This window comes from Cinclus cinclus, chromosome 3 (assembly GCF_963662255.1).
Source record: "Cinclus cinclus chromosome 3, bCinCin1.1, whole genome shotgun sequence".
Classification (NCBI taxonomy): domain Eukaryota; kingdom Metazoa; phylum Chordata; class Aves; order Passeriformes; family Cinclidae; genus Cinclus; species Cinclus cinclus.
In genome coordinates, this window is record NC_085048.1 from 10,668,843 (window position 1) to 10,696,458 (window position 27,616).

Consider the following 27,616-nt stretch of genomic DNA (forward strand, 5'->3'; position numbering starts at 1 on the left):
GTCCCAACCCATCCCCTCAGCGCTGTGCTGCGGGCACACGGCCCGGCCCGGCCCGGCCCGTCCCCTCAGCGCTGTGCTGCGGGCACACGGCCCGGCCCGGCCCGGCCCGTCCCCTCAGCGCTGTGCTGCGGGCACACGGCCCGGCCCGGCCCGGCCCGACCCGTCCCCTCCCCTCAGCGCTGTGCTGCGGGCACACGGCCCGGCCCGGCCCGGCCCGACCCGTCCCCTCCCCTCAGCGCTGTGCTGCGGGCACACGGCCCGGCCCGGCCCGACCCATCCCCTCAGCGCTGTGCTGCGGGCACACGGCCCGGCCCGGCCCGACCCATCCCCTCAGCGCTGTGCTGCGGGCACACGGCCCGGCCCGGCCTGGCCCGGCCCGGCGGGCAGCGCGCAGGCTCCCGAGCCGCTCCGGGACCACAAGCCCCAGCAGGCCCCGCGCGGCCCCGCCAAGCCCGGCATGGCCGCGGCGCTGCCGGCGCTGGTGCTGGGCGCGGGGCTGCTGGTGGCCGCCTGGCGCTGGCTGCGGAGCGCGGTGCGGCCCGGGCGCGGGAGCTTCATGCGGGGCAAGACCGTCATCATCACCGGTGCCAACAGCGGGCTGGGCCGGGCGGCGGCGGCCGAGCTGCTGCGGATGCGGGCCCGCGTCATCATGGGCTGCCGCGACCGGGCTCGGGCCGAGCGGGCGGCCCGCGAGATCCGGGCCGAGGTGGGCGAGCGGGCGGACGGCGCGGGCGAGCTGGTGGTCCGCGAGCTGGACCTGGCCTCGCTCCGCTCCGTGCGCGCCTTCTGCCACCGCGTCCTGCAGGTACGGCCGGGCCCGCGGGTCCGCGCTGCCCCAGGCCCCGAGAGGGCACTGCGGGCACGGGCTGGGCGGTGCTGGCGGCGGCCTCCGCTCGTGGTGGTGCCTGGGTTTCCGTGCGGGTTGGATGAGATCGTTCCTTTTGCCAGCAGCGTGCTCCTGGGGCTGGGGAAGTCGCTGAGGTCACCGCAGGGTTTGGGTGGAGGATATATTGGCCGTGAATTAGCTCTTGGAAGCATGAACTTCGTGATAGTTTGGTCTGTTTTGGTTTAAAATATTCTACATCTTTTCTGTTCTGGGAGGAGAATTCTGATTTCTCTGTGAGATAAATTATTTTTCTTCCTTTCTCTCTGAATTAACTAGCTTAACCTTTGTTGGTTTAAATTAGTGTTACAACTCAGCTTTGCCACCAGAAAAATAAAAGTTGACAGGTGCACTGCTGACATGCTCCAGACATCCCTCTGGTTGCGCCTCCTTAGGTTGCACCCCCCTCCCCAGGGATTTAAATCTGTCACCCACCACTAGCAGAATCTAGTCAATAGGCATTTTTGAATATGTAAAGTTTTTGCAGGTTGCCTGAAAACCTGAGTTTAAGGCGAGTGGGACCATCTATTTGCTTTGCCCGACAAATGCCATTAGATGTGTAGAGCGGAGGAGAGCACTGTTGGAGGCATTATTTCATTCCCACAAAAAGCATCTTTTGGGACTTTGATCTCACCACATCTAGCGACTCAAGTCATGAGACATGAAGTCATGGGAAGCCAGGCTTAATAAGTTCTGCTGCTGCTCATAGATGTGCTTGTTAAGTACTTAAAAGATGCTCAGACCCTGTCGATAGAGGGGAAGAAAACAGGGACTATATTGCATTAATTTGCAAACTGTTTTTCTAGAAGTTAAGTGTCAAGTTTTAAGTTCTCTAGTGGGGCACTTTGCAGTATATATATGTGTGTGTGTATGAATCCAGTGAATCCAAGGTCTAATCTTGCTTCAGTGTTGTGGGAAAACCTGCATACATGAAAGGATATAAAATTTGTATAATAAGCACACACACAAAAAAAAGAGGCACACTGTTTAACTTTTTAAATCTTTTATAGTACAAAGTATGAGAGTGGCTCTTAAGTGAGAAATAGATGAAGAAGAGAGTGTGCTATCTTCACAGTGGTGCTGATACCTGCATTATAACTTGAATGCATCTGCATGACAAGGAATGCAAGCTTAAGAGATGCTTTAAAGAGCTTTTCCATCCAAGTTTATGTTATATACCTTTCCTGTGAGTCCTTTTTGGAGCTGTTATTTTGGGATTTGTTGGAGGGTTCTTGTGGCGTTTTGGTTGACATAAAGAAGATGTAAACGTTGGCAGAATGAAGGGACAGTGCACTCCCACTGCTTAGCTTTATTTATGGGAGCTTTACTTTGCATGACTGATAGTGATTATAACTCTCACTTCTTAGTCTCACTTAAAAAAAAAAGACTGAGATGTTCGAGGGTTCCATGGGGAGGTGGAAAAAGTGAAAGTGACCTTAGAGGCTACAAGGAATAGCACTGCCCATCAAAGTAGTGTTTTGTGCACTCTGCTGCACTTGGTTGTAGTAGCTGCCTGCTTGGCATTGATCGCATCACTCTAGGTTATTATGTGTAGGAATTTCACAGAATAGCTAGCACATGTGGAGGTCTTGCTTCTCAAAGTGTTAAATCTTGAAAAATAAATCCTCTGGTCATATTTTCTCTAAATAAGGGAGAAGGATCACTTCAGTGAACAGATCTGAGGTCAGTACTTCTTCACTCCTGTCCTGATTTAGTGATAGTGACTGACCATTGTGTCCCTTTGGGCGAAGAGGAGAAATGAGTTTGGTGCTCTTTGGATCACGCCTTTGGGACCCAATTACATGAAACACTGAGCAGCCACGAGTTCCACAGAAATTGGTCTGAGACTGAAGTACTTGAAGTTTCAACTGATTAGATGCCAGCACCTTTAACTGAATGCCAAGTGCAGATTTGGGGTTTGCTCTTTGTATCTTTGCTGCTAATGACAGTGAAATAAAAGGGAAATGGTGGAGAATTCATTTATGAGGTTCTCTATTTTTATCATCAAAATGGTCCAAGATTGTCTCGGCTTGTCCTCCAGTCCCTGCGTTGGGTTTAAAGAATTAAAAGCGAAGAAAACTCCCAATGCTCTTAGAGAAAATTAATACCTTTGCCTCTGATTCATGCAAGCATAAATTTTGCTTTCACAGTCTTTTCTCAGAAGTCAGTAAGAATGTTGAATTCAGAACTTATTTATGCAGCTTACTTTAATTTGGTTGTTGTTTTTTTTTTTTAAATTACAGTTTTGGATGAATTGGAGAGCTTTTAGTTTTTGAGTGGATTCTGGAACATGAAGTGCATGATGCATATATCTAAATTATCAATGCCACCTCTCTTTTAATTGCTTATATTTTCTGATCCTGGAGAGTGTAACATACATCCTTGAGTCTGATTTTTGCTAACGTTAACCAGAATACTGATCAATTAAATCTCATATGCCGAGCACCTCATAGAGCCTCTGTTCCCTAGTTCCTGAGTAGATCTGTTGGACTCAGATTATGTCAAATGTGTTACTTTTCTGTGAATCCTGCTCCATAGTTCTCACCCAGCAGCAGGGTGGTGTGTACTGGTTTTAAAGTAAGACAAGTTTAAAATCATGAAAACATTTGGCAGAGTTTCATATCATCCCAGTGAGATGATGGGTCTACTGTGTAATGGTTCCTCTTCAGCCCTGAGGTTAATTCCTTGTGCTAACACCTTTTGTTCCATGCTTGCATGTCTCTTGCACACTAGATCCCTCTGCTTTAGCAGAGATTTGCCATAGATTAATGAGCCCTCATGTGGTGCAAAAGACAGGTTGCTTTTTAAAGAGGAAAAAAATGCATCACAAAGGTAATATATTACTGAATTGCTGTAGACAAAGCTGCTCTTGGAGAAGTCAGTGGTGTCCTTTGCTTGCATTAGAAGCTGAGACAGACCTACTCTCATATGCTTGCATCCTACTGGGGTCAAGTGCACAGTTTAGTGGTAGTTCAGCTTAAAGGTATTTGTTTTGTTCTAGCAATGCTTTAAGATAATGTCAGAGTTGCACTTCAGAAAGCTAGAAATGAAATTATTTCTCTTTTTACAGTGCCCAATGAGAAATTGAAGCATAATAATGTTATACATGGGAGTTTTAAAACTGAACTGTTTTGTTTTGTTTTTTTTTTTGCTTTCCTCTTTAAAGGAAGAGTCAAGACTGGATGTTCTTATAAATAATGCAGGGATATTCCAGTGTCCATACATGAAGACAGAGGATGGTTTTGAGATGCAATTTGGTGTAAACCACTTGGGCCACTTCTTGCTCACCAACCTTCTTCTGGGCCTCCTCAAAAATTCTGCCCCAAGCAGGATTGTTGTAGTGTCCTCAAAGCTTTACAAATATGGAGAGATCAACTTTGAAGACTTGAACAGTGAAATAAGCTACAATAAAAGCTTTTGTTACAGCCGAAGTAAACTGGCTAACATATTATTTGCCAGGGAGCTGGCCCGTCGGTTGGAGGGGACAGGAGTCACTGTCAACTCACTTCATCCTGGGATTGTCAGAACAAATCTAGGCAGACATGTGAATATTCCTTTGCTGGCCAAGCCTCTCTTCAACTTGGTGTCATGGGCTTTCTTCAAAACGCCTCTGGAAGGAGCCCAGACATCTATTTATTTGGCCTCCTCTCCTGACGTCGAAGGCGTGTCAGGAAAGTATTTTGGTGACTGCAAAGAAGAAGAACTTCTTCCCAAAGCCATGGATGACTTGGTTGCAAGAAAACTGTGGGATATCAGTGAAGTGATGGTTGGCTTACTGAAGTAAGTGCCAGGGAGTGTCTGCAAAAAAGAATGCAGATGGCTATGCAGTTCATTTTGGCAACAGTGAAATTCTCACTTTAAATGCTGTGGGAATACAGAATTTTGCTCAGTAAGTATGAAATAAGAGAGTGATTTATGTTGGAACTCTGTTTTGAAATGAAAGATAATCTTCAATAGACACAGGCATTCAGAAAAAAAAACTGAAAATTGGTGGGTGTGAATATAATTTTTGGTTAAATCTGCTTAGGAACTTGTGTTTTACAAATAAAAAGCAGAGGTGTGTTTTGCAATATATATGCATATTTGTCATTACTTGTAATCTGGCTGGACAATGCAGGGTACTGATGGTGAAACACTTCTGTAAAAAATTATTTGAAAATAAGTCTTAATAATAGTCATCTTTTTTTGAGCCATCATAGTGACAAATGGAATAAAGAGTTTTCCTGATATCTTGCACTGTAATTGTTGAGGCCTCTGAGTGCCTTCCAAAGGCTTGTCAGCCTCATGGTTCACTGAACAAAATCATTGAGCCGTGTGCAATTTTGCTGTGAAGCACAAAGTCAGCTATTTTTAGTGATGTTGCTGCTGTTCAGTGTGTAAGTACACTTGGTTGTGTAAGTTGTATTTTTATTTTCATGTGTATTGAACTTGCTGTTTCTCGAAACCTTGGGTTTCATTACAAGGGTAGTTGCAAAATGTATAATGGTCTTGATAGGGCTTTGCATGGCATGAACTGTGTAAGACCTCATGCAAATCAGACTGAAGAGAATAAGCTTCTCAGTGTGATTGGCTTGACTGATGGCACTTTAACTCAGTAATGAGGTTCCATAAATGTCTCATACAGCTGACTGAATATTCTTTAATAAAACCTTTTAAAAAGAAGACATGCCATTGGTTGTTTTATTGTTGCAGATGTATCAGAAACTAGCAGCCTTGATAGAATAACCTTGTTTCAAAGCAGAAGATGAACTGGTATGTTGGTTTACAGAGCCTGTGGTGTGGAGTTGATAGAAATAAAATGGGCTCCAATGAAATACATGAGTATTCTGTGAGTCTATACTGATTTTTTTTTTTATTTTTTAAATTCATATAACTTACTTAATATTTATGCCTTTTTGTTTTGGTCTACATTATTAAAAATTCCAGTAGTTAGGATATATAGTATAAATATGGAAGAGTGGTTTAGAGTGATCTATGTTACTCAAAAGAAGGAGAATCAACAATAAATGATGTATTCAATATTCCTTAGTTATAAATACATCAGTTCTGCACTTCAGGTGGTGACCAACTAAATTTTTAAAATTACTTCTCTAATTGTTTACTCAGACTCTCAGTATACTTTAGCATTTACATTTGAGGGGACTTGATCTTGCCTTCCCATTCCCCAGCAAGAGTCTATACTGGGCAAGTGACTTGGGTGGGGCAGAAAGCAGTGTTCCAGAAAATCAGAATGCAAGCTACAAGGCGGAACAGTTTTGTAAAACCATGTAATGGGTTGAACTTTGCACTATTCACTGTAAGGCAAGGTGTAGAGGTGGATGTGTTATAAAAGCACCCTGTGATTGTTGAACAAAATTCTCTAAATAATGCAGAGGGAATCATGCCACACACTTAAAGAAATCCTGCTTTGATCTTCAGTGATGTATTTCATGTTTTAATTTTAGACTTGTAAATGGCTGCAAGCAGCATCTTTAGCAGGTAGCTGAAGAATGAAGAGTTCATTAACTTCTCTGTAAAGAGTTACAGAAGCTGAGCCAAACTTGGGTTTGTGTTTCAATATGACTGGAGCAATTCTAAAGAAACACTGCTGCATTGTTCCTCTCCTGAAATGTGTGCTCCTGTCTTGCAAGGAAAGCCTTGTATGCAAAGGTGGACAATGGAGAGGATGATTAGCCTTAAAATAATGCAGTAAAGAACTGCACTGAAATTGCCTGAAGAGCAGACATGTAGTTTTCAGACTGAATGACCTATATGGGATGTGCACTTCCCTTTAAAACAGCAGAGGTGGCTTCCTACTGAAGTAGGAGATGCAGAATAGGAAGTCTTGGTTGTGTGTAACAGGCCATACTTTATACATCTACCATATACTTGTTGTTGTTCTTTTAAATCGTTGTTGAAATAAGAACCATTGTCAGAAAGGGATTACATTCCTGTAATCATAACTAAATTACAGCCTCATTCCAGAATAGATTAATTGTTAATGGACCCTTAATGGAGTACTAATGGATGGATATTACCTGAAAACAGTTTGAAAGGATGGATTATTGGGATTTATGGAAAGTAAGACTTTCTGAAACAAATTGAATTTGTCACTTTCAAGGTTGAATCTTATTAAACTGCTGTGGACTAGAAAGCTTTGATTACTCCCTTGAGCCTGCTGTGAATATTTCTTTATGTGATGCCTTTGTTATTACAGTAGCATCCAGGAGCTAGAGATCTCACAGGTCAAAAGATCTACTGAAGCCTAGTGCAAAGCCAAAGAGGAGTTCTTATGTCCACAAACAGTAATGCTGACTTAGTCTAGGTTAGAACCAAGCATTCTGGCTAAGGAAGTATCCTTCTCTTGAACCAAGTAAACTCAGGTGTATGTGTATGATTTGAGGACATTTTGAATGTCTCCTCTTGGAGCTGGTAGTAGACTAAAAGAAGATCACCACCTTCATACTTGCCCCCAGTATAGCAGTGCTTCCAGAATGTTGTGGTAAGCTCTCTGTATTGCTGTTGTATAACCAATTTGTATCAAGAGCATGCAAGGTGCCTCCTTTCATCATCGCCACCATTTGAGCACTTCTGTCCTCAAACTCATTTCCTATGAAGAATTAAAGTTTGTAAAATAAGGGTGAAAGAGGAAGGCAGTGACCAGGGGTATCAGGCCAAGCCTGTGGAAACACAGCTTTCATTGACAGGTACAGACACTGACAACATTGCTGGCCAGTACATTGCAGATATGGAAGTACAAATCACCTGCAGATATATAGCTAAGAAAGCCATAGCTGAGTTTAAGATCTTGCTGAAGATTCTGATGTACATAAATGTTAATAGGCTTTTTTCAAATGCAAAATGTACCTTTAGCTCTCTTAGGTAAATGGTTAGAATTTGAGTGCTGGATTTTGAGTCCACTAGCAGTGTTGGGCCAGCGCTCCATACCTGTGTCCCGGGGATTTGAGAACAGGCTGGGATGTGTCTAGGGCACAAGACACTCCTGAGGATGTCTTCCCTGCTGTTTTTCTTTTCCCAGGGAAACTGCATCTGGCCTGCTGTAGCTAGGAGGGGGAGGACCACACCAGGGTTTAACTTTGGCTGTTTGCAGACTTTCCTCACTGAAGCTTTTGGCCAGTGTCAGCAATGTTTCCAAGTGACCCCATTTCTCAGTGGTCACATTTTATATGGCAACGACATCTCACACTAACTGCATTCAAAAGGCTTGTTTTAGAATCAGCATATTGAGGAGTGGTGTGTATGTTTGTGTGTGTGTGCAGACATGTGTGTAGGTGCAATTTAGTCTCTCTGTTTAAAAGATAGACAGGAAGAGCTGTCAGTGATTTACCAAGGAGCTGAAGTATGCCAAGGAGAGTGGGTTGTTAGCACAGGACAGTCACTTGCCACTGTGCAGCTCTGGTATGTGGTGGGGCATTGGGCTGGGGACAGAGCCCTTGGGCTTGGGCTCTGTGTTGAGCTCAACTGCTCAAAGCCACTTCCAGGTATACAATGTCTGCTTTTGCACCTGGAGAACACAGAGCTGAGGGGAGGAAACATCTCTGTAATGGTCAAAAGAAACAGACTTGAAGATTCTTAAGGAGAGCACTTTCTAAGTGCTTCACTATAATTTATTCGCCTTTTGCTGTGGTACTTTCAAAAGTACCTTTAATAACCAACTTCTCTCATGGACAAAGATTTTAAGATTTTTTTTAAATTTCTTTTTAATGTCTTTGTTTTTATTCTCATTTGCAGGTCTTGCTATCAGCGACCTCTCCCTGCACACATGTAGGTATTTTAGCTGAGGTTTCTGCAAGCAAGCTAAATTGAAGTTGCATGTATTTATTTTATATGCCCCATCTGTTTAAGCCAAGGGAGAGTTACTTTTTAAAAAGCGCTCTGAATCTGTCACCAATTTACCTTCCTTACCTTGCCACAAAAGCCAACATCTATCCCCAGGCAAAGGGACAACTCTGCTCTTTCAGTTACTCCAGTCAACACAGCAAGCAAGCTTATAAACCCAGTGGGAGTTCTCCAGTAAAAATTCTCCATCTTAATGAGATAAATGATCAGTTTTTCCATGATGCAATAAAACCAGAAGTATTTAAACTCTCCTCTTTTCAGCAGTTGCCTGGTTTGCCTAAGCTTGCTACTAAGTGAATGCTTCACAGGCTCCAAAGCCTGAGCCCTGTGAATGTGTGGCATGATTATGCGTTCGCTGAAAAATGTGGATAATTCCCACTTCAAACAGACTTAATTTCTTTTCACCTAAGGCTATAAACAAAATAAACAGCTTGCAAGAGTCATACAAATAACTTTAAATGGAAGGCCTGTTCCCTTTTGCACATAACTTTTTCCAAACTAATCATTTAGAGAGTAATTGACTTGCAAAATGATCCAGGAGGCCTCCACAGATGAATTATTATTTTTGATCTGTCCCAGAATGGTGCTGTTATTTCTCATAACAGAAAATGACAAGCTCCCTCTAGACTTTTTACTTACAGCTTTAGCTACCACTAGCAGCCTCACACCTGTTGTAACTGGATACAGATCAGAGAAATTAATTAGAAAAGTTAATTAATTCCAAATGTCCTGTGTAACATGGAGAAAGGAATGCTTTCCTAATCTCCTTTTTTGGGGGGAAGCCTGGCACAATGACCACCAAATAAAGTTTAGAGCCCTTTCTTTCCACATTTAAGAATGATCACTTCAGGTAATGTGAAAGAAACTTAGTTAATTTGTATAAGGAAAATATCAATAGCTTATTTGCCAGGAGAGACTCAGGAGGCCATCACATGCTTGAATCACTTCATAGAGGTGCTGAGATTTCTTGGTGTCTTCTTCTTGGGCAAAACAATCTGGAATCATAATGATACTAACAGTGCTGGGAGTCAGACATCCAAATATTTTTGCTGATCTTGATCTCCTGGCTCTAGGTCTGGGCAGTGGGACCCTTGCAGCCAATTGGATGATGTTTCTTTGAAGCTTGATGAATGAGGCTTTTTGCATGTACGTATGGCATTTTTAAAGAAATATTCTACAACTTGTGAAATTATGAGGGTAGGGTAGTGGTGGCAGTAGCAGTGCTATGCGTATATTAAATATCCTTCAACATTCTCCAGAAATGTGTGTTTTTTCTCCAAAGAAATGTCAGCCCATCGTTGCAGTTGTTGGATGTCTTCCAGTTTGCCACCTGGACTGCAGTCTGATGATGACTGATGTTGCTTAAGTTTATCTAAGTCCTGTTGCAACTTTCCCCAACAGTAGATCGGTGTCCTGGGTCCTCCTAAGTCTTGGCATGACCATCCCCTCTCCAAATGCCATCTGCCCTGGAGACAAGCAATGCCAGGGTCTTTCTAGATGCTTCAAAAAAGGGGCTATGAGCAGCACCTGCGAAACGACAAGTGACACACCTGGAAGCCCAGAACCAACATGCGCTGCAACAAGTAATTTTGGTAGCATTTTATGCAGAAATGTCTTCTCCAGTGTGCATGGATAGGTATTTTACACAACACTAGCTGTATCCCATGAGTAAAGCATAATAAACTGAAAATTGCTTCAGTTCAACCAACACACCTGTTACTCTTAAGGGCTGAGATCCTACAGGTCCAGTAAAAATTATTGATAGCTCTAGTTGACACCTCACCTGGCTTTGGAAATACTTGGGAAGAGACTGGAACTTCATTTTCCATCAGTCTGCCCTCCTCAAAATCTTCAGAGTCCTAGGTGTGTCTCAGAAAAATCATCACAAAGATGGAAAAGTAAGATTGCTTCATGGTGGTTTTTTTGTCCAGAAAATTTTGCTGTAAGTGGAAATTTTTTAAAAAATTCTTATTTTATATAGTAAGATGTATTATGAAATAACTGCATTAGAATAGATAAGACTGTGGTCTTGGTACATTAGAACAAAGAGATAACAAGCTTGTCTGTAGTGTCAAATGAGGCAACTTGAAAACTCATAATAGTTGAAAAATTTTGATTAAAGTTATGTTGTTTTTGCATTTGGGTTTTGGGTGGGAGTCTGTATATACTTGCTACTTTTTTAAAAGGGTTTAAAAGGGTTAAAACTGTATGAAATATGAAAATCCGTGTTTCAAGAAAGCGGCACAGTTCTTCACTGTGGAAAACCCATAAAATGACAGGAAACAGCCTAATGTGGTAGGTGTTCATTCTAAGGGTTTTGTTGACAGAAGCTGATGAATGAAAATACTGTATTTCATTTTTGTCTTTTGTTCAGTAAATAGCATGGAATTTTGATGCTGCCTAGAGGGACAGCTTTGTACTGTGGTGGTCTAAACTAGGATTTTTCATTAATGTAACTCAATCAGAGTAGATGAGGCTTTTTTTCTAGTTTTTTGTTAATTTTTATTTTAGGAAAAAAGCTGAAGTCAAAGAGAAGACCAAGAAAAAAGCACCACAAAGTTTATCTTTTTACTCATCTGGAAGAGTTTATTTTAAACACGGAACATTGTTTGCTGCTGTGGAAATGAAAGTGAGAGAGTTGCAGCTTTCTTCTGATGCCATCTGGCAGATGATTTACTTGCGTATGGTATTCACTAATCTAAATAACCCTGTGTGTGGTAGCATTGTCTCTCTACTGATCATGCAGCTGAGTTGGCTGAACCCTATGTTGCTCACACAAGGCTATCAACAGCACAGTACAATAGGTTCTTTAAAATTAGAACAGCATTATGGAAAGGGATGTGCCAAATTCATTGTGCCTTTACCTATATTAAGCATTTTCCTTGAGTTTGATGTTTCCTTTTCATTCTCTTCATGGTTTTATTCACTCCAGATCTACTTGGGCCTTAGCCCATTTAATTCAACACTTAGACATAGCTCAAATGGGATCTGTGCACTAAACATCCAGCCCTAGGTTGGTATGCTTGCCCTGATGGTAATTGTGTTTTCTACTGTAAAGTCCCTTCTAAGCCTCTTTTATTTCTGTTGGGAAATAAAGCTTTTAATTTTTTTATTTTTTTTATCTTTTTAGCAGGACAGCTTTATGATGCAACCAGTAGTTTTGTGGTTAAGGAATTCTCACAGTTCTTAACCTGAGCCAAAATTGTCTCCACATCAGGATATTCCCATTAATCCGGCAACAGATCTAGCTACTTCATAATTATACTAATATTAGTCTACTTCCTCTTGTTGTAATACAAAAGAAAGAGCCTTGAATGGCTATATCTGGAATTAAAATAACCAGGGAATTATGTCTTGAGAAGCAAATCCCAAACTGTGAATAAATAGAAGCATTCCCTTATATCTTGTGTTTAAATTCTAAGGAGAGGTGGGTATTCTGATGCTCTTCCATGCTCAAGATAATGTAACGTCTCCCTTCTCAATGTATTCTGAGTGAAGTTTCCATAGTGCCTAACTCTGTGTGCATAATAGGTTTTTATTTTGGATTGAAATTCCTCTGTCTAGTCTAAAGTTCTAAAATATAAGTATTGAGCGTACCTTATTTTTGCTCACTTCTGGCTTTTAATTGCATCTGGCCTTGATAGGTCACTCCCAATAGTTAATTCTCTGATTCCATCTGCATTTGAACAGTTTGTTAATTGCTGATTTTCCTCAGAGATAGATCAATATAACTCATATGTGAAATTAAAATACATATAGTGTAAATATTTTTGTAGAAGATAGGGAAGGAATTGAGAGCTCAGCTCTTTTCCTGCAGAGCAGTTGACACTTTGAACTCACTGGCTGTATCTGTTTTACTGGGCATTTATTTTCAGGATAAATTGTTTCCTTAATCACAGGTTGAAAGGGATAGTGGGGCAATGTTCATGTTACCATGTACTCTTCTCTCCCAGAAGATGCGTAGGTGCATCCAAACTGCTTGCTAGGAGTGTCCTTGGCCCATGCTGACTTCTGAATGATGCAAGGAGTAATTTTGAAAAGTATTAATTGGCCAGAGCCAAAATTGTGCCAGAAACTGCCAGAAGTATTGAACAGTGCAGATGATTGAATTTCAGTGCTTGGGCTGGTGCCCTGTAAGTCCTTAATGGAGTGCAATAAGCATAGCCAAAAAATGTCCTTCTTCCTTCAAATCTTAGTAGATAAAAGTGATTTTTTCAATTTATATCCATGACATTCAGAGACTGGTGTAAAAAGCTGAAACATATTTTCTCTTAATAATTTTATACTGTGAAAATTCCACCTACTTTGCTGCAATTTTTATGGACTGACTCTGTAAACACATAGGGAATTGGTATTATTAACATCACCATGTCATGATGCGTTATTCGTTTCCAATTTTATAATGATAGTCTGATCTTTTGGAATTGCATCCACTATCACAGCACTGGACTGTGGAAACTTTATTTTATCAAAATGTGTTATTCTTGGACTAGAATTCAGAGTTATGCCATTTTATTTTATAGATCCATAGATTTTTTTAAAGCCAGAAAAGGCCCTTGAATTATTTAGTCTGACTTCCTGAATGACACAAGACATTTAATTTAACCCAGCTAGTCCAGCAATCGGTGTTTGGCTAAAGCTTATCTTTTAGAACGATGTCCAGTCAAGATCTAAAGCCATCAGTAGTTGGGAGAATCCATCGCTTCCTTTGGAAGTGCAGCCCACCCTCTTAAAAATGTGTGGTTTGAGTTTTGCCTGAATTTGTCTGGCTTCCACTTCCAGCAATCACCTCTCATTATGCTGTTCTGTCTGAGATGAGAGTGCTGCTGTTGCTGCTCAGTGTTTTCTCCCTGTGCTGATACTTGCACACTGTAATCACTGAAATCATCGCTGGGTGTTTTTATTAAATTCAACAGACTGAACCCCTTTATTCTCTTATTGCAAGGCCCTTTTCCAAGGTTTCCAATAATTTATCCTCCATATCCTGGCCAATATTTCACGTCTTTTGAGAAACAAGGAAACAAGAACTGGATGTAATACTCCAGTGTGTGTCCACTTATAGGCAATCCTAGTGCTTCTCAGTACTTTCCCTCAGTTGCTCTAAAGCTATCACTAATTTAGATGTGCCTTGGGCTGCCCCTCAGCAATGAGGCCAGCTGGAATATCACGGTTTGCATCACTACTCTTGAATGCTTTTTATCTTTCACAACAGGATGTCGACATCCAAACTGCTTTTTTGGTATTGCTTCCTGTCAATTTCTGGTACTGACTTGATGTTTGGAAATCATCTAGGAAAATGCTGGCAAAGGCCAAAAACATGCTGGGGTGAAAAATAACCATCCCATGGTGTGTATGTTCAAGGGTTCATCTCTAGGAACATTTCCTGGAATTCTTTTGTTCAATATGGTAACCTAAAATGGTCCAGTTACCCTCAAGGCATCACTTATATTTTTAACTTCTGTGAAAATATTAAAAAAGACACATTTTTCTTTTTTACTTTAAGAATCTAGTAGACAGTTGTATAGACTCAGCTGGTCACCTTGGCTAGATAGAAATACTGTCAAGTTAGAGATGTTCTGATTTTCATTCATTCCATTTTCCTCAGATACCTGTTTTTGAACAGTTTCTTTGTCTGGTAGGATTTGCCTCTCCCCACTTCACAGCTGACAGTAAGGGTACTTGGGCAATTAAGAGCCCAAGTGCAACTTCTCATAAAAACACTTAGATGAAATAATTTCTGCTCAGGTTCACTTTTGTGCACGACTCCTACTCCTATGGAGATGACTCCTATATATGATAGTTTCACATCTAAATCACAGAAAGTTTTTTTTTTTTTTGTTAAATTACCCATGAATATAATATATTTGCATCAATATGATAAACAGACTTTTAATTAATTTCCTCTGACTCTTACAGTAAGAATTGTACATTAAATAAAACCTTCTATCCTGAGTTTTCAAAGTTCAAACAATAGTGTGTTTGTGCCTGTGACTGCTTGTGTGAAAGCCGTGGAAGGTCCTTGCAACTGGTTTCACTGTCTCCAAGAGACAAGTGTGAGTGAAGCATGGAGTGTTGAGCACAGCATATTCAAACTGTGGATATGAGACTCTCATATTCAGAGGTTGTCACCAGTTTGGGCTGTAGAGTGTGCTGTGAATTGTGGTAGTTTGGGACCAAATTCCTTCTCTGTTCAGTCATACTTGATGCAGGACAGTTATTCTTTGTGGAGAGTGGAAGGAATGGCAGCTATCATAACTTGCAGCCACTCAAGGGAGATCTATCAGCAAACATGAACAGCAGTCTTGACTTTCTTCTCACTTATAAACCAGCTTTAATATTCATTTGTGTGAATATCAAAAAAGTACAAATTGTTGTTCTTACCTCAGTAACACCTGTGTTCAGGAATAATTTGAAGTGACAGCTGATTTGGTATGAACCAGGGCAAAACCTGTTGTAGACATACAGTAGGGATTCGTTATTACTTTCATTACATTTATTATCATCACCTTCAGTGACACATACACTGTTTCTTTCATCGCCCTGTAAGGGAGTTAAACACTACAACTGCAGTCTAATATTTCTCAACACCTGCCCATCTGGCAAGTCTTTGTTTGCTGAAGTTTGTTCTGCCACCACTGATTTTAGATTTGCTATTTTACAGCTGATCAAAGAGATGAGATTACTTAAAACAAGGGTTTCCTGAGCAAATATCTCGCTATTGGTCTATTTTGGATTTAGAGATCCCTGGCAGTGAAAGACCTCTGGGCAGATTGTGTTAGCAAAAATGAATGTGCATGCAGATATTTATGATGCCACTCTGTTATTTTTAATGCACTGTACATTCAGTATGTTCTTCCCTTTATAGTGGGAGATCATTTAGATGTTTCTTTGAAGACTAATTTAGGAATGTTGGCAAACATGTAACATGTGCAATTTATTATATTAATAATATCTGATGAAACAACAAATGTGAATAATCCTGCTGAGTACAGAGAAAATAAATGTGCTCTTTTTATGCTGTAATTTATCTGATCTTGGTATACTGCAGTTAATATACTTTGAAACAAAATATGCATGGCAAATGTTTTCATAATACTCTAATAAAAGTATTTCTCATTTTTAGGTTTTTTTTTCTCTCAATCATCCTTTTGTTTGCTTCAAGTAAAAAAATTACAAAACATGGATGTTACCATCTGTAAAAAACTAAATTCTCCTCAGCTGCAAACTCTGTTCCAGTAGGTTCCTGTTCACCCTATGTACAATAAATAATATAGCATGGAAAACAGTCCAACATCCAGTGTAATTCACGGAGATATTCATAAATTCTATGTTCTTTTGTGGTAGGGAAGCCAAGCAGCTGAGCAAGTTGGAGCTTCACTGCTGAAGATGATTGAAACAGCATAAAGTAGGGCACAGTCAATAGTGAAGCCATTAATATAGTGAGAAATCCATTTGCATTGTTGACTCACGAATTTATTTGGTGTGCTATTGATTTGATCTCTGCCAAGAGAGACTAAGGGCTTGGTCACAGCTTTGTTGAATGCATTGTTAGAGTTTATATAGAATGGCTGGAAGAAAATTGTAATGGGCAGGTCATGATTGGGCTAACTTGGGAAAAGCCTGGGAATTTTTGACTCTAAATGTTGGATTCCTCTCTTTGTTCCTCCACACCTAGGAGTTGTTGATCCTACTCCAAAGGGTTGAGTGGCTGGCTTCACTGCCAGACCTCATATGCCCACTGACATCCCACCAGGCAGGCCACTGAGTACCCTTAGAGCATCCCAGAAACCATCCTTTAGGGAAGTGAATGAGAGAAATACTTACTACAGTGTCAGTCTTTCTGCTTAAAACTTTCCACTGCTCACTGGGGGAGATTCAAAAGTGTCAGTACCATTGATTTTATGTTTTTTTTTTCCCCCCTTTGTTTGTTCCTAATTCTCTTAGATGAGTTGTTTTGTTTTTTTTTTTTAAATTTAAAACAAAAAAAACCCTTCCTGATTACTAACTGCCAACAGGGTAGCTAGTGCCATTGCACTGGAGGAAGTCAGCAAACGAACCCATGTGTAAATGAATGTCATTAACCACCAAATTAATTTCCTCAGCAGTGAGGAATACTGCACTTCATTAAAGTTCCACTCCTATTGTCAATTTGCATCTAATTTACAATTTCAGTCTAGGAAAGTTTATCCCTGGTTTTTGTTAGCTAGATTAACTTTAAATACAGTACTTAAATTATGTTTTTTTGGATCTTTCAGCAAGTCAAAGTGCCTGCCAGTTCTCTAGAAATGAGCAAACTGGCTGTTTCTTATGAAACATACTGTTTGCTTGAAATTCGCATTGGGGCATGGCCATGTGTTTGTACATATGTTTCAAGGATGGATCTGCTCTCTGTTCATAAATTACAAAATTCCTTTTCATTACTCCCTGAAATTCATCCTGAGTCTGCTGTTAGTAAAAGGCCCAGTGACATTTCAAGGAAGAAATGAAATAATTTCAGATAATTTTGCCAAGTTTATTGATAATGATAATCAGCCTCTGATGATAACCAGCTAAAAAAACCCAGCCTGTAGAATTGTCTGTGATTTTGGGATTTTTAAAAATATTGCTCAAGATATGTTTTTACCCTTTTCACTGATAAGAAATGTGGGTCTTCTGTTGCCTAGAAAAATTGATAAATGAATGGTCTTGAAGAATAACTGGTGGCTGGGCAATTTTCAAAGTAAAGGATGTTTATCAGACTGCTTAAAATATATTGTTATTAAAGACTGAACCAATGAGCATTTTGAGTAAAGAAAGCTTTCTGTTTAACTTCTTGGTCGATGGACATACTCAACATATTTTCCAGTAAAATTGCCTCTTTCTTGTATTTCTCAATTTTAGAAGTAGCAGAAAGAATATGTTCATACTTTTCTTTTGCATTTTAAGAAAGCAGGGAGAAATTAATGATGTTATGTTTCATGTTCTTTGAAGGGCTAGTTATGCATTTTGCATAAAATACAATGGTAAACACCAACACAAGTGACAGAGGACAGATAATTACCAATGCCTTCATGTCCTAGGAGACATTTTTCTATTTTCAAGGTGGTCTAGACTATTGCAGTGCAATTCCCCCTTTGACTAAATTTAATATGTGCATATTCTTCCTATTCTAGCCTCGAGATCTGAATTTAACAGCTTTGGTAATGCTGCTAAATAAGACAGAATAAAAAGTATCCTAGAGATTTAGGATAGCAACCTTTTTCTGCAGGGTATTGACACATAGGTCTAAATTCCTCTGAAGCTAACCAAAACATAAGTATTTATTGAATTAAGGCTCAGATTGCTTGGGACAGAATTAAGCTTATTTCAGATGAAACGCATCCTCTCATGTATTTGTTATCACAAAAGAATTTTGACTCATATCAAGAGATAGTAGCTAATAAATATAAACATTTTTCTTTTTAAAATTTTACTTCTTCTTTTACTCAGAAAAGAGATTTGCTTCTGAAAAATGGAGATATCCAAATGTCAGTTCAGGAATGGCACTTCCTTTTCACAGAGTTGTGGCAACAGTTTTAAACATTGATATCATCAGTGAGGAGGAATCTCAGATCTGTTATAGTTTGTAATATTGTATTCATAGGTTAGATGTGAGCTGAAGCAAAACCAAGGTGAACTGACCAGGCCCTTTACCATGTACCTGGTACCTTCTTTCTAGTCACACGTGCTGTCCTGGAGGACTATTTTTCCCAGACAAATATAATTTCTGGAACAGGTAGTATAAAACGTAGATTTTTATCTTTTATATATAATATTTGAAAAATTGTCCTTGCTTTAACAGGCAAACTGCTGAAGCAGGTCAGAGTTTGTATTTTTTCTGTCAGCACAAATTAATTTAAAGGCCTCCTGTATAATAATAATAGATTTAGATTGTTTTTAGGGTAGATTTTAATAAACACTGCATAATATAGAGCAGTGCCTAGCATAACCACTTGATTCAGTGCCAACAAAATATCATATTTCATTGGGGCTCTGAAGAAATATCACAAACAATGAAGATGTCTGAGATATGTCACAATACCATGATCAAAAGGATTGTATTATTTAAATATTATAATAAGCTCAGTGATGTCTTTTGAAACAGAATTATTTTAATTCGGAAACATCTGCTTGAAAGTCCAAGGAGATTAGAAATGTCCATTCCTGAAAACATACTAATTAAAGGCTCTAAATACTTAGAATAGTTTTGTGCCTATGTAAGTTAGTCCAACTGATAACAAAACTCGACATGTTTCATATTATTTCAACTTCTTTTATTTGGGCAGGGGAATAGATAAACAAAAGGAAATGATCCTGTTGTTTTTAAAATTTTTTGAAAATATAACCCAAACCAAGGTCATTCTTCAAATGCATGGTCCATATGGCTTGGCTGACACAAGTAGCTGTAAGGATAATATCACTTCGTAGGAACAGTGGGACCAGGTCTCTCTCCAGGTCTGTTCAGTAGCAGGGTGGAAAGAAAATGTAAACTGAACTGCTCCTTTATCCACCATTTTTGATGCTTCAGATATATCTGTGTCAGTAGAAGCATAAACTACTGCAGCTTCTGGGTCTCTTAATAAAATTTTCAAAAATAATTATCTTTTACTTCGTTTAAAAGTATGGAATAACTATTTTGTGTTTGGCCTGGAAGTCATCAGATGTCATTATTATAAGTGGTCTTCACAAGCAGCTATGTTGTAGGAGAATGGAGAAACACTTCTGTTAATTGTGTCATTACTGTTTGGAAGAAGCTGCTGTTTAGATTGCTACTTTGCAATTTTTCTCATTAAGTACAATTCCACTGCACTGGCTGAGCAGAGACCTTCCTGCTAAGTAGGCCACATTGGGAAATATTGTTTTTCATATTCATTAGAGTGAAGAAAGTTTATCTGTGTGTATGTTGTAATTCCATGTTTCCTTGAAACATTAGGAATATAAAATACATGTATGGTCAAATTCCTGTTTCGAGTTTCTTAATGTCAAAAAAAAAAAAAAGGTGAGCAAGGCAAGGTCTCTGGGTGACTGATTTGTCCTGATAGTCACACACATCCTACAGGCTGCATGTTGGACATAGTGAAAAATTAATACAACCTAACAACACAGTCATCAGGGCTACATCTCAAGAGGTATTTGGGCATCAGTCCTGTAGAATAACAAGGTGTACGTATCCCAGCACCAACTCACTTACACTTTCACTTCTGTCTTGCCACATTCAGTGTGGTGCTGTCTGCGCTGACACTAAAGATGTTGCTAGAGCCAACTTGAAGGTGCTGCTTCCTTAAATTGTCTTTGGTTAATAGGGTGACTTGCTGGACACCTGGTGGCCAGCCAAGCCTGCCCACCACAGCTTCACAGTAGATGCTCCCTAGACTGATGACCTGTGGCTGGAGTGTATATCAGGGTGCTACTCTCAGCTGCATGGACAAACTCCAGTGTTGCAAATCTTTACATTCAGACATGTCCCAGGCTACAAGAATCAGAAGACAAAAGTTATCTGTCCGATTTCTCAGCACAAAACAAGACGAGCACGGAAGAGTGAGCTCCCAGAGTGGTAAAACACCAGCTCTGTCAGGAGGAAATGATGAAGAGACTGAGCTAATTTTAGCTAACCCACAAAGGAAAACCCCTTATGATGCCCAAATAAGTAGGAGGCTCTGTCTATTGTGGAGATGAGATTTACAGGCAGGACAATGGTCACTGCTCCTGCTGGCCCACACTATTGCCAATACAGGCCAGGATCCCATTGGCCTTCTTGGCCACCTGGGCACACTCTGGCTCATGTTCAGCTGCTGTTGACCAGCACCCCCAGGTCCTTCTCCTCCAGGCTGCTTTCCAACCACTCTTCCCCAGCCTGTAACACTGCAGGGGTTTTTGTGACCCAAGTTCAGGACTCACCTTGTTAAACCTCATGCAACTGGACTCTGCCCATTGACCCATTCATTTTGCCCTGGTCTGGATGAATCTTGTTGGATTTACCTCACTGCCCATTTAGGACAGCTGAGAGAAGCTAGTGTACTAAAGTAATAGAAGTGAGAATTTGGCTTTAGAATAACTCTAAGCAAGAATCAGCACTTCAGCCTTCACTCACATAGTGTGACTTGCACATCTGACAGAGCTGACTGCAGTGCTTAATCAAGGAATTTGCTGTAAATAAATCTATAAAATCTGGATTTTCCCTTTCTGCTCCTCTGCTTGCATCTGCAGATTTCTGCTTGCTGCTGTAGCTGCACATCAAAAGAAATTTTCATAGGCATAACTGACCACATATATTTCACCTTCCAAAACAACTGTTTATGGAGACTCAGTTCTTGGTGTTTGATGCTTAAGACATCAGTGGTGATAAGCAAAAACAGTCACATGTGTAGAAAAAGAAACAAAAGAGTGGGTGCTTGACATCATTCTCTCTTTTGGCTGAAGTCCCCATGTTTCCACAGACTCTTTGGGACAGTCTCACTGGCTGCTTTAGGGCACTATCTTGGTTCTGTCTCTATGGTCTCCTCTGCAGAACCCAGACTGTTAAATGCACTTGTAACTTTGCTCAGCTCTTGAGTACACATCCTTCTTCGTCTGGATGTGTCTGCACTCTCAAATGACTATTGTCCCCACTTCCTTCATCCATCGTGGTCCCATGGCAGTCTACCTTGCACAGATACAGTTGCAGTTCACTTCTGGGTCTCCTTCAGGAAATGGGTTAGTTCCATTAGAAACCATCAGATGTGTTTCTTGGGGAAGTTTTGCTTCCAGACTGTGAGAAGCAGGCAGAACAGATTAAAGTACATGGCTTGGATCTCTACACAGCCCTGTAGCCCTTTCCAGGCTGGGTGCTTGGAGACTCCCATACAATGTAATACGCCAGGGTATGCAGTAAATAATGTCTGTCTCATGCCATGAAAATGCTGTTCTAGGGGGCTGCAGGAAAGCATAGAAATTATTTTAAATACCATAAACAGATAACATTATAATCAAGTCTCACTGCCACAGAGATAGTGCACAGGGACAGAGGAGATTCACAGGGAAGTGCTGTCTTGTGTGTCTATTGTCCGTGTGCTCTGGACAGCCTGGGTGTGACCAAGCTACAGCCCAGAGCTCAAATCACTCCCTGAGGTGAATACTTGTAGCATACAGAATAGCAACTGAAGTAGTTTCTACGGCTTAGTTCCTCATCATTCTTTCAAAGAGAATTCTCACAGGATATGGTGGGCAAGGGAGCTATGAAGGTACAACAGTGAGAGAAATCTCTGGGGACATGATTACTTTTCCTTTTTTTAAACCTGACAGATCTACAAATGGGGTTGACTGTAAGCCATAATTCTAAGAATCTTTAAAACTGACACCAAGGAAATACAGGACAATAGAATAAACATAGAACTGTAACTTTCTATGAAATTATGTTAAAAATTATGTCAAAAACCCGCCAAAGCACTGGTTTGTAGTCTCAGGTAAATCTTTCTAACTGTTTTTCAGCATGCAGGAGGAAAAAATTTTGCAGCTGTCCTTGGTCAAATATCAAGCCTTCCTACCAACTACTTCTTTTAGCTTTTGAAACCTTCCCCACAGTGTTAAGCATTTACTCATGATGCATAAAAGATAAACCCCAGCATTCCTTTTTGCCTGCAGAGATTAATGTATGCAATGGACTCTCCCCCCATTAAAATATTAACCGCTGCTAGGAGCTCCTTTCTCTGGAAACCTTTGAATCAGTGAAACTCATTTACATAAGGTAATATTTATAAGAATACTAAAATTAATTCCAATGGGAGATATGCAAATCTCACTTTTCAGTCCAAATCCAACCTTTTCCCCTGTACTTTCCTTTCTGCTTATCCTTCCAATTTGGATTTTGCTAATATTTTTTAAGCCTGAGCTAAAAAGAAATACACATCTCCCTTTATGGGAGAAATTATGTTAAATAACCACATTGTTTATTTTTACCTTTGGAAGTCATTCAGATATAGCATTGCTATGGTTATAGTATAAAACATCAACTGAACAGGGTAATAATAACACCCAGCTGTTAGACTAGTACTCTGCAGGTCTCAAGGTGCTTTATAAATGTCATCCATGTAATCACTCACTTTGGACAAACACAGGAACTGAAAGAACGGAAAACTCGGATTGTTTTTTTGGTGAATACTTAGATGCCAGTAGTAGAAATCAGTTTGCTGAATTCCCAGACCATATCTAATAGTCACTCTAGGCTGTCTTTGAACACTTGATACAAACCCTATTCCTGCTGTAGTCTAACAAGTTTTAGCCAGAAATCTTTTTGATGGAAATGAGAATTGCTTCTTACAAGTATAGCACTGAAACAGTTCCTCAGCTGTAGTGGCCAGACCAGTATTTTTAAGGACTAATTTTCTGCTTTGGGAATGGTTCTGTGTTCCTGGCCAAAAGCTCTGAGTATACTCTGCCAGTTCTGTGGGCTGGGATAACTGGCCAAAAGCCCACTGGCAGCAACCTGGGAGTACTGTGAGTATCTCTGAGTGTGAGAGTCATCTTGGAAGCACCTCTGCATTTTACAGAACAGAGAGTCCTGGAAAAGAAGGGGAAAAGCCAAAGAATGAGATAGAAAAATCACATTTTTAGCATGGATTTCCATGAGGATTTTTTCAACACAACAATAACTGTTTTAGGCATACTGAAACAACAAAACATAATTCTTCAGTGAAAGCTTACTGTACTCAGGAGAATGATGTAAATGCAACCAAAATACTTTTAAATAAGATTTTTTTAAAGTTTAAGCTGGTGTCTTTTACATAATATTTTCTAGTGGCTATGGTAAGTGACTAGGAGTTGAGAGGGCTTTGTAACCCTAGGGCCTGCCACATTTATTCACCTGCAGAATAATTAAATGAATGGTCCTCAGGAGCATTTTCATACTTCAGTAACAGCACTATAGTTCTTGAAGGATTTCCAGGTGAAAGATGTATTAAAGGGCAAAATAAGCTATTACCTGCAACAATTATTATCACCCATATGCAGAATGTGGGAGACTGTTGGCCCAAGTACATGGCCACAGTACTCCCTCAAGGCTCCAGCATAAGCAGGTTCCAAGGAAATACATGACAAAGGAAACAATACTTCAGATCCATATTCAGATCCATATGAATAAGATGTGATTTCGGGTAACGCACTTGATGGCACTGACCTCTGGTGCTGGAAATCCATACAAAGGTTTCCTTAGAAAGCAGAGCTTGCTGGCTTTTTTTGACCTTCAGTGCCAGGACCACGTTGCCATTGTGGCTTGAGGCCAGTGCTGAGCCTGGCACAGCTCAGCACACGAGGCTTGTTTTGCAAATCCAGGACAAACTCATTAATTTACATTAACAAAATCCATGACGGATCTTATTCAGAACCTGCCCAGGACAATTCAGTGAGTAAGATTCAGTTGCCCTTTCTGGTGCATGGAAAGAGGGGATGTTGGGCTAAACCCCCACCGGTTCTAGTGGGTTTGCTGCCACTGGAGCTGGTGGAATGGGACCTGTGATTGCTGTGCACAGTGTACCTCATTATAGGTTCATGGAGTGTTACACTGACAAGATCACTGTGCTCAGTTATTTGACCTCCTGCTTAAAACAAGCCACAGGACTTCTCAAAATCTTTGCAAACACAAATCTCTTTTTTCCACAGAATGAAAAACCATAAACATATGTTACTCAGAGGTACTTCTGTTTACATTGCATAAGGTTGTGAATAATTGGGGATCATTCTCTAGGACTATTAAGTGAAAGGGAACTGTTCTATCTCAGCTGGATCACAAATGAAACACCCTATAATATGCATGGAAGCACTCATATGGTATAAATAATATTTTTAATCAGTCATTGAAAAAATAATATAAAGTTCATTTTATTACATTTGAAAAATAAATGTCTTCACCTCCCTTCATTGGACTTTAAAGGAGGAAAGTTTTACATTCCCTGTGAAAAAAAATAAAGCAAAAAATGTTTAGAGAAAGGAATGATCTGACTGGTTAGAGATCACAAATCACTAATAATAATAAGCTCTGAATATCAGGTGCCAAACAGCTGCAGAGCCTCTTAAATCTGATTCCTCTTTCTTGAGGGATATGGCAAGTTTGGAAAAGAAATTATTGCCAAACTCACCATGAAATGTGACAGAAATTTTTCTTTTAATAAATCACTGTCACCCCTGATAAAACCATATACAAGTGTCTTGGCATGAGAAAAGGCTGCAAATTGTTTTGCACAATGAAGACAGAACCCCTGAAACCTGCAGACAGAAAACCAAAATCCGACCCACAAGGTGTAGTAAACAGCCCACTCATGTGAAGGAGGTGATAGGTGTAGATTTTACTGGATATTTTGCCAGGTATTTCATGCTTTCCCATTACATAACAAGGTACTATGCAGTTTATTCCACTGCAGCTTGCCACCTGGTATAACAATGTATAAAATTCAAAGAGTAATTATTTGGAAAAGTCATATGAATGTTCAAAAGATTATATGGAAGATGATTATGCCTGTGAGTCCATTCCTCACACTTGCACTTTACAGGGCAGGTGTCAAAATTGCAACATATATATGTAAGAATTACGGAAAGTTTTAAATCCTCAATATGGAATATTCATTCCTACCAACTGCCAAATATTCCAGCTTTATAGATACTGGAAAAGCAGTTCATCTACCAATCTTTGTCAACCTCATTCATGTTCCTAATACTCTCCACTATGTAAATACAAATCACAGCATTAATTGCTATTTTTGAGCTGTTTGCATTATGGAAACATGATGTATTACAAAAAAGTTATAAAGTATCCAAGTTTCTAGAAACTTGCAGGAGAGTTATACAAGTCTCAGTCTGCCAGCAGCATCTAGAGTTCCCGCTTCAAAAAATATTTATTTTGTGGAACACCTTCCTGTGCTTCAATCCATTCGCACTTTGTCAGATATCAGAGCAGCAATGTAGCAAATGGTGCGACCTGCCAGTGCCCAACGAGCAAGAGATTTTGGGTTTAGTTTGAGGGGTTTTTTAACAATTTCTTTTGCGCAGTGCTTTCTTTCTGTTCCTTTTTTTTTTTTTTTTTTTTTTTTTTTTTTTTTTTTTCCTCCTGCATTACTGGTAGTAAGTACCATATTACCCTCTCATGGGGAAACAAGCAATATCTTATTGTACTAGAAAAAGTTGTTTTCTCTCTGATTCACTCTGTAGTTATTCTGTCTGCTAAATCCATGTTCATCCTCCCAGGCTCCAACCAGGATCATACAGAATTCTTAATTAATATAGTCTAGTATGGTGGCAAAAAGTATTTATAGGGAGAGAGAAGAAAAATTCCTGCTCAGTGAAAGAAGATGGGTTTGCAGAAAACCATTGAGCTGCACCACTGGAAAAGGCAGTTCTGTTCCAATTCTGAAGCATGGCATCAGATTTTCTCAAATCCAAGCTACTTAATGGAAAACTGACTGATACAGATGATAGAAAATGGGAGAGCAAGGAAAGATGTGGCTAAAATCCTGCTTCTCTGGGACCAAAGCATCCCTTCTTCTTAGGATTCACATTTCTAAATGCTGCTGTGGAGCTCAGGAGCCAGGGTGCAGCTCAGCAATGAATCTAGACCATTCCTTTTGTTCACAGCTGAAAAAATAACATTTCCTCCTCAGTTGTCACTACTGACAACATATTACTTACATTAATTGTTTTGGATCCAGGCTGTCACTGCTCTTTCTTCTTCATAGGTCTTTTGGAAGGATTAAATCTGGCCCTGTAGCATCCCTGAGTAGAAGAAAGGATGTCTTTGACACCAGTGAGGACTAAATATGCTCCAGATGAAGCTAAAAATAGCCCTGCCAGAACAAGCCCTTTGTGCTCCCTTTTCAGCTGGTGTAGCTGGTTTTGCCTTTGTGCTGTCTGAGTAGAGGTAGCCATCCTTCCAGCCCCTCCATCCACCCTCCCACACGGGTTCTGCACAAACCCACGGATGAGCTGAGTATGGGAAGCACCTCTCAGGTGCTCTAGAATCAGGACAGACAGTGGTATGGGACAAAAGACAGGGAACAGCCATGCTTTGTCTGAAATCCACTCTCTAAGGCATAAGCTGGGAGGAAGAGTGTTTAATTCATGCCTCCTTTCAGGGCACAGGGATGATTTAACCACTGGGTTTCTCAGTGACTGCAAAAGTGAGGCAGCTGGGAGCTGAGAACCAAAGCTGAGGCACCTGGAGAACATTAATACAGGCTTGACTCCATTGACACAAAAGGGCGAAGCATTTGCAAATAAATGAGATGTAATGCAGAATGAACCTAGCTGATTGAAGTATTTATTTTAGGATTTTTCTCTCCATTTGTGATGTTGGACATTGCTAGGATACCTGTTGCTTGACCTGTCTTCTGTTTTTACATTGAGATGATAAAAGGCATGTACCCACAGAGATATGCTAGCAGATAAAAGCATCATGGGTGGAGCCTTCTGGTGGGCATGATGTAAAGAAGGGATGGTTTTATACAGTCACAACAATTTTATTATCATCTCTCTTACTAATCCTATTGTGACAACCCCCATGAAGCAGTGGGGTTTTGCCATCTCATTGCCACAAGAACATCCAATATCCTCACATTCATGTGAGACAAACTATCTGTATCCACTTTCCAAGTGATTGGTGTCTAGAATAGAGTAAGCAGAGGATCCTGAAAGCCTTCCAAAAGAGACTATTCCATGCGCACATAGCTGCCTCCATCACTGGTGCTCAACCTTGTACTGTAAATAGAATATAAAATACATAATAATTTCAAGGCTTTATCTTCCAAGGTAAGGAAATTGTGATGTGTTCTGGTCAGCAATGAGAAAAGTAAAGCAGCTGTGGATGGATGTGCACACTGATGTCTTTGACTCATCCTCGTCCTTCTGCTGTGCCCC

General features: G+C 40.2%; 1 protein-coding gene across 1 annotated transcript; it reads left to right on the plus strand.

The window, feature by feature from the left end:
• Positions 1-457: 457 nt before the first annotated feature.
• Positions 458-6,352, plus strand: RDH14 (retinol dehydrogenase 14). The gene is made up of 2 exons (XM_062489686.1): positions 458-805; positions 4,050-6,352. The coding sequence occupies exons 1-2, from the start codon at positions 458-460 to the stop codon at positions 4,665-4,667; spliced, it is 966 nt and encodes a 321-aa protein (XP_062345670.1). The 3' UTR covers positions 4,668-6,352.
• The last annotated feature ends 21,264 nt before the right edge of the window (positions 6,353-27,616 follow it).

What these genes read in the sequence shown, in the direction of transcription:
- RDH14 (XM_062489686.1), top strand. Translation starts at nt 458, where the DNA reads ATGGCCGCGGCGCTGCCGGCGCTGGTGCTGGGCGCGGGGCTGCTGGTG. An exon ending in TCTGCCACCGCGTCCTGCAG is followed by an intron (nt 806 to 4,049) that starts GTACGGCCGGGC and finishes TCCTCTTTAAAG; the next exon opens with GAAGAGTCAAGACTGGATGT.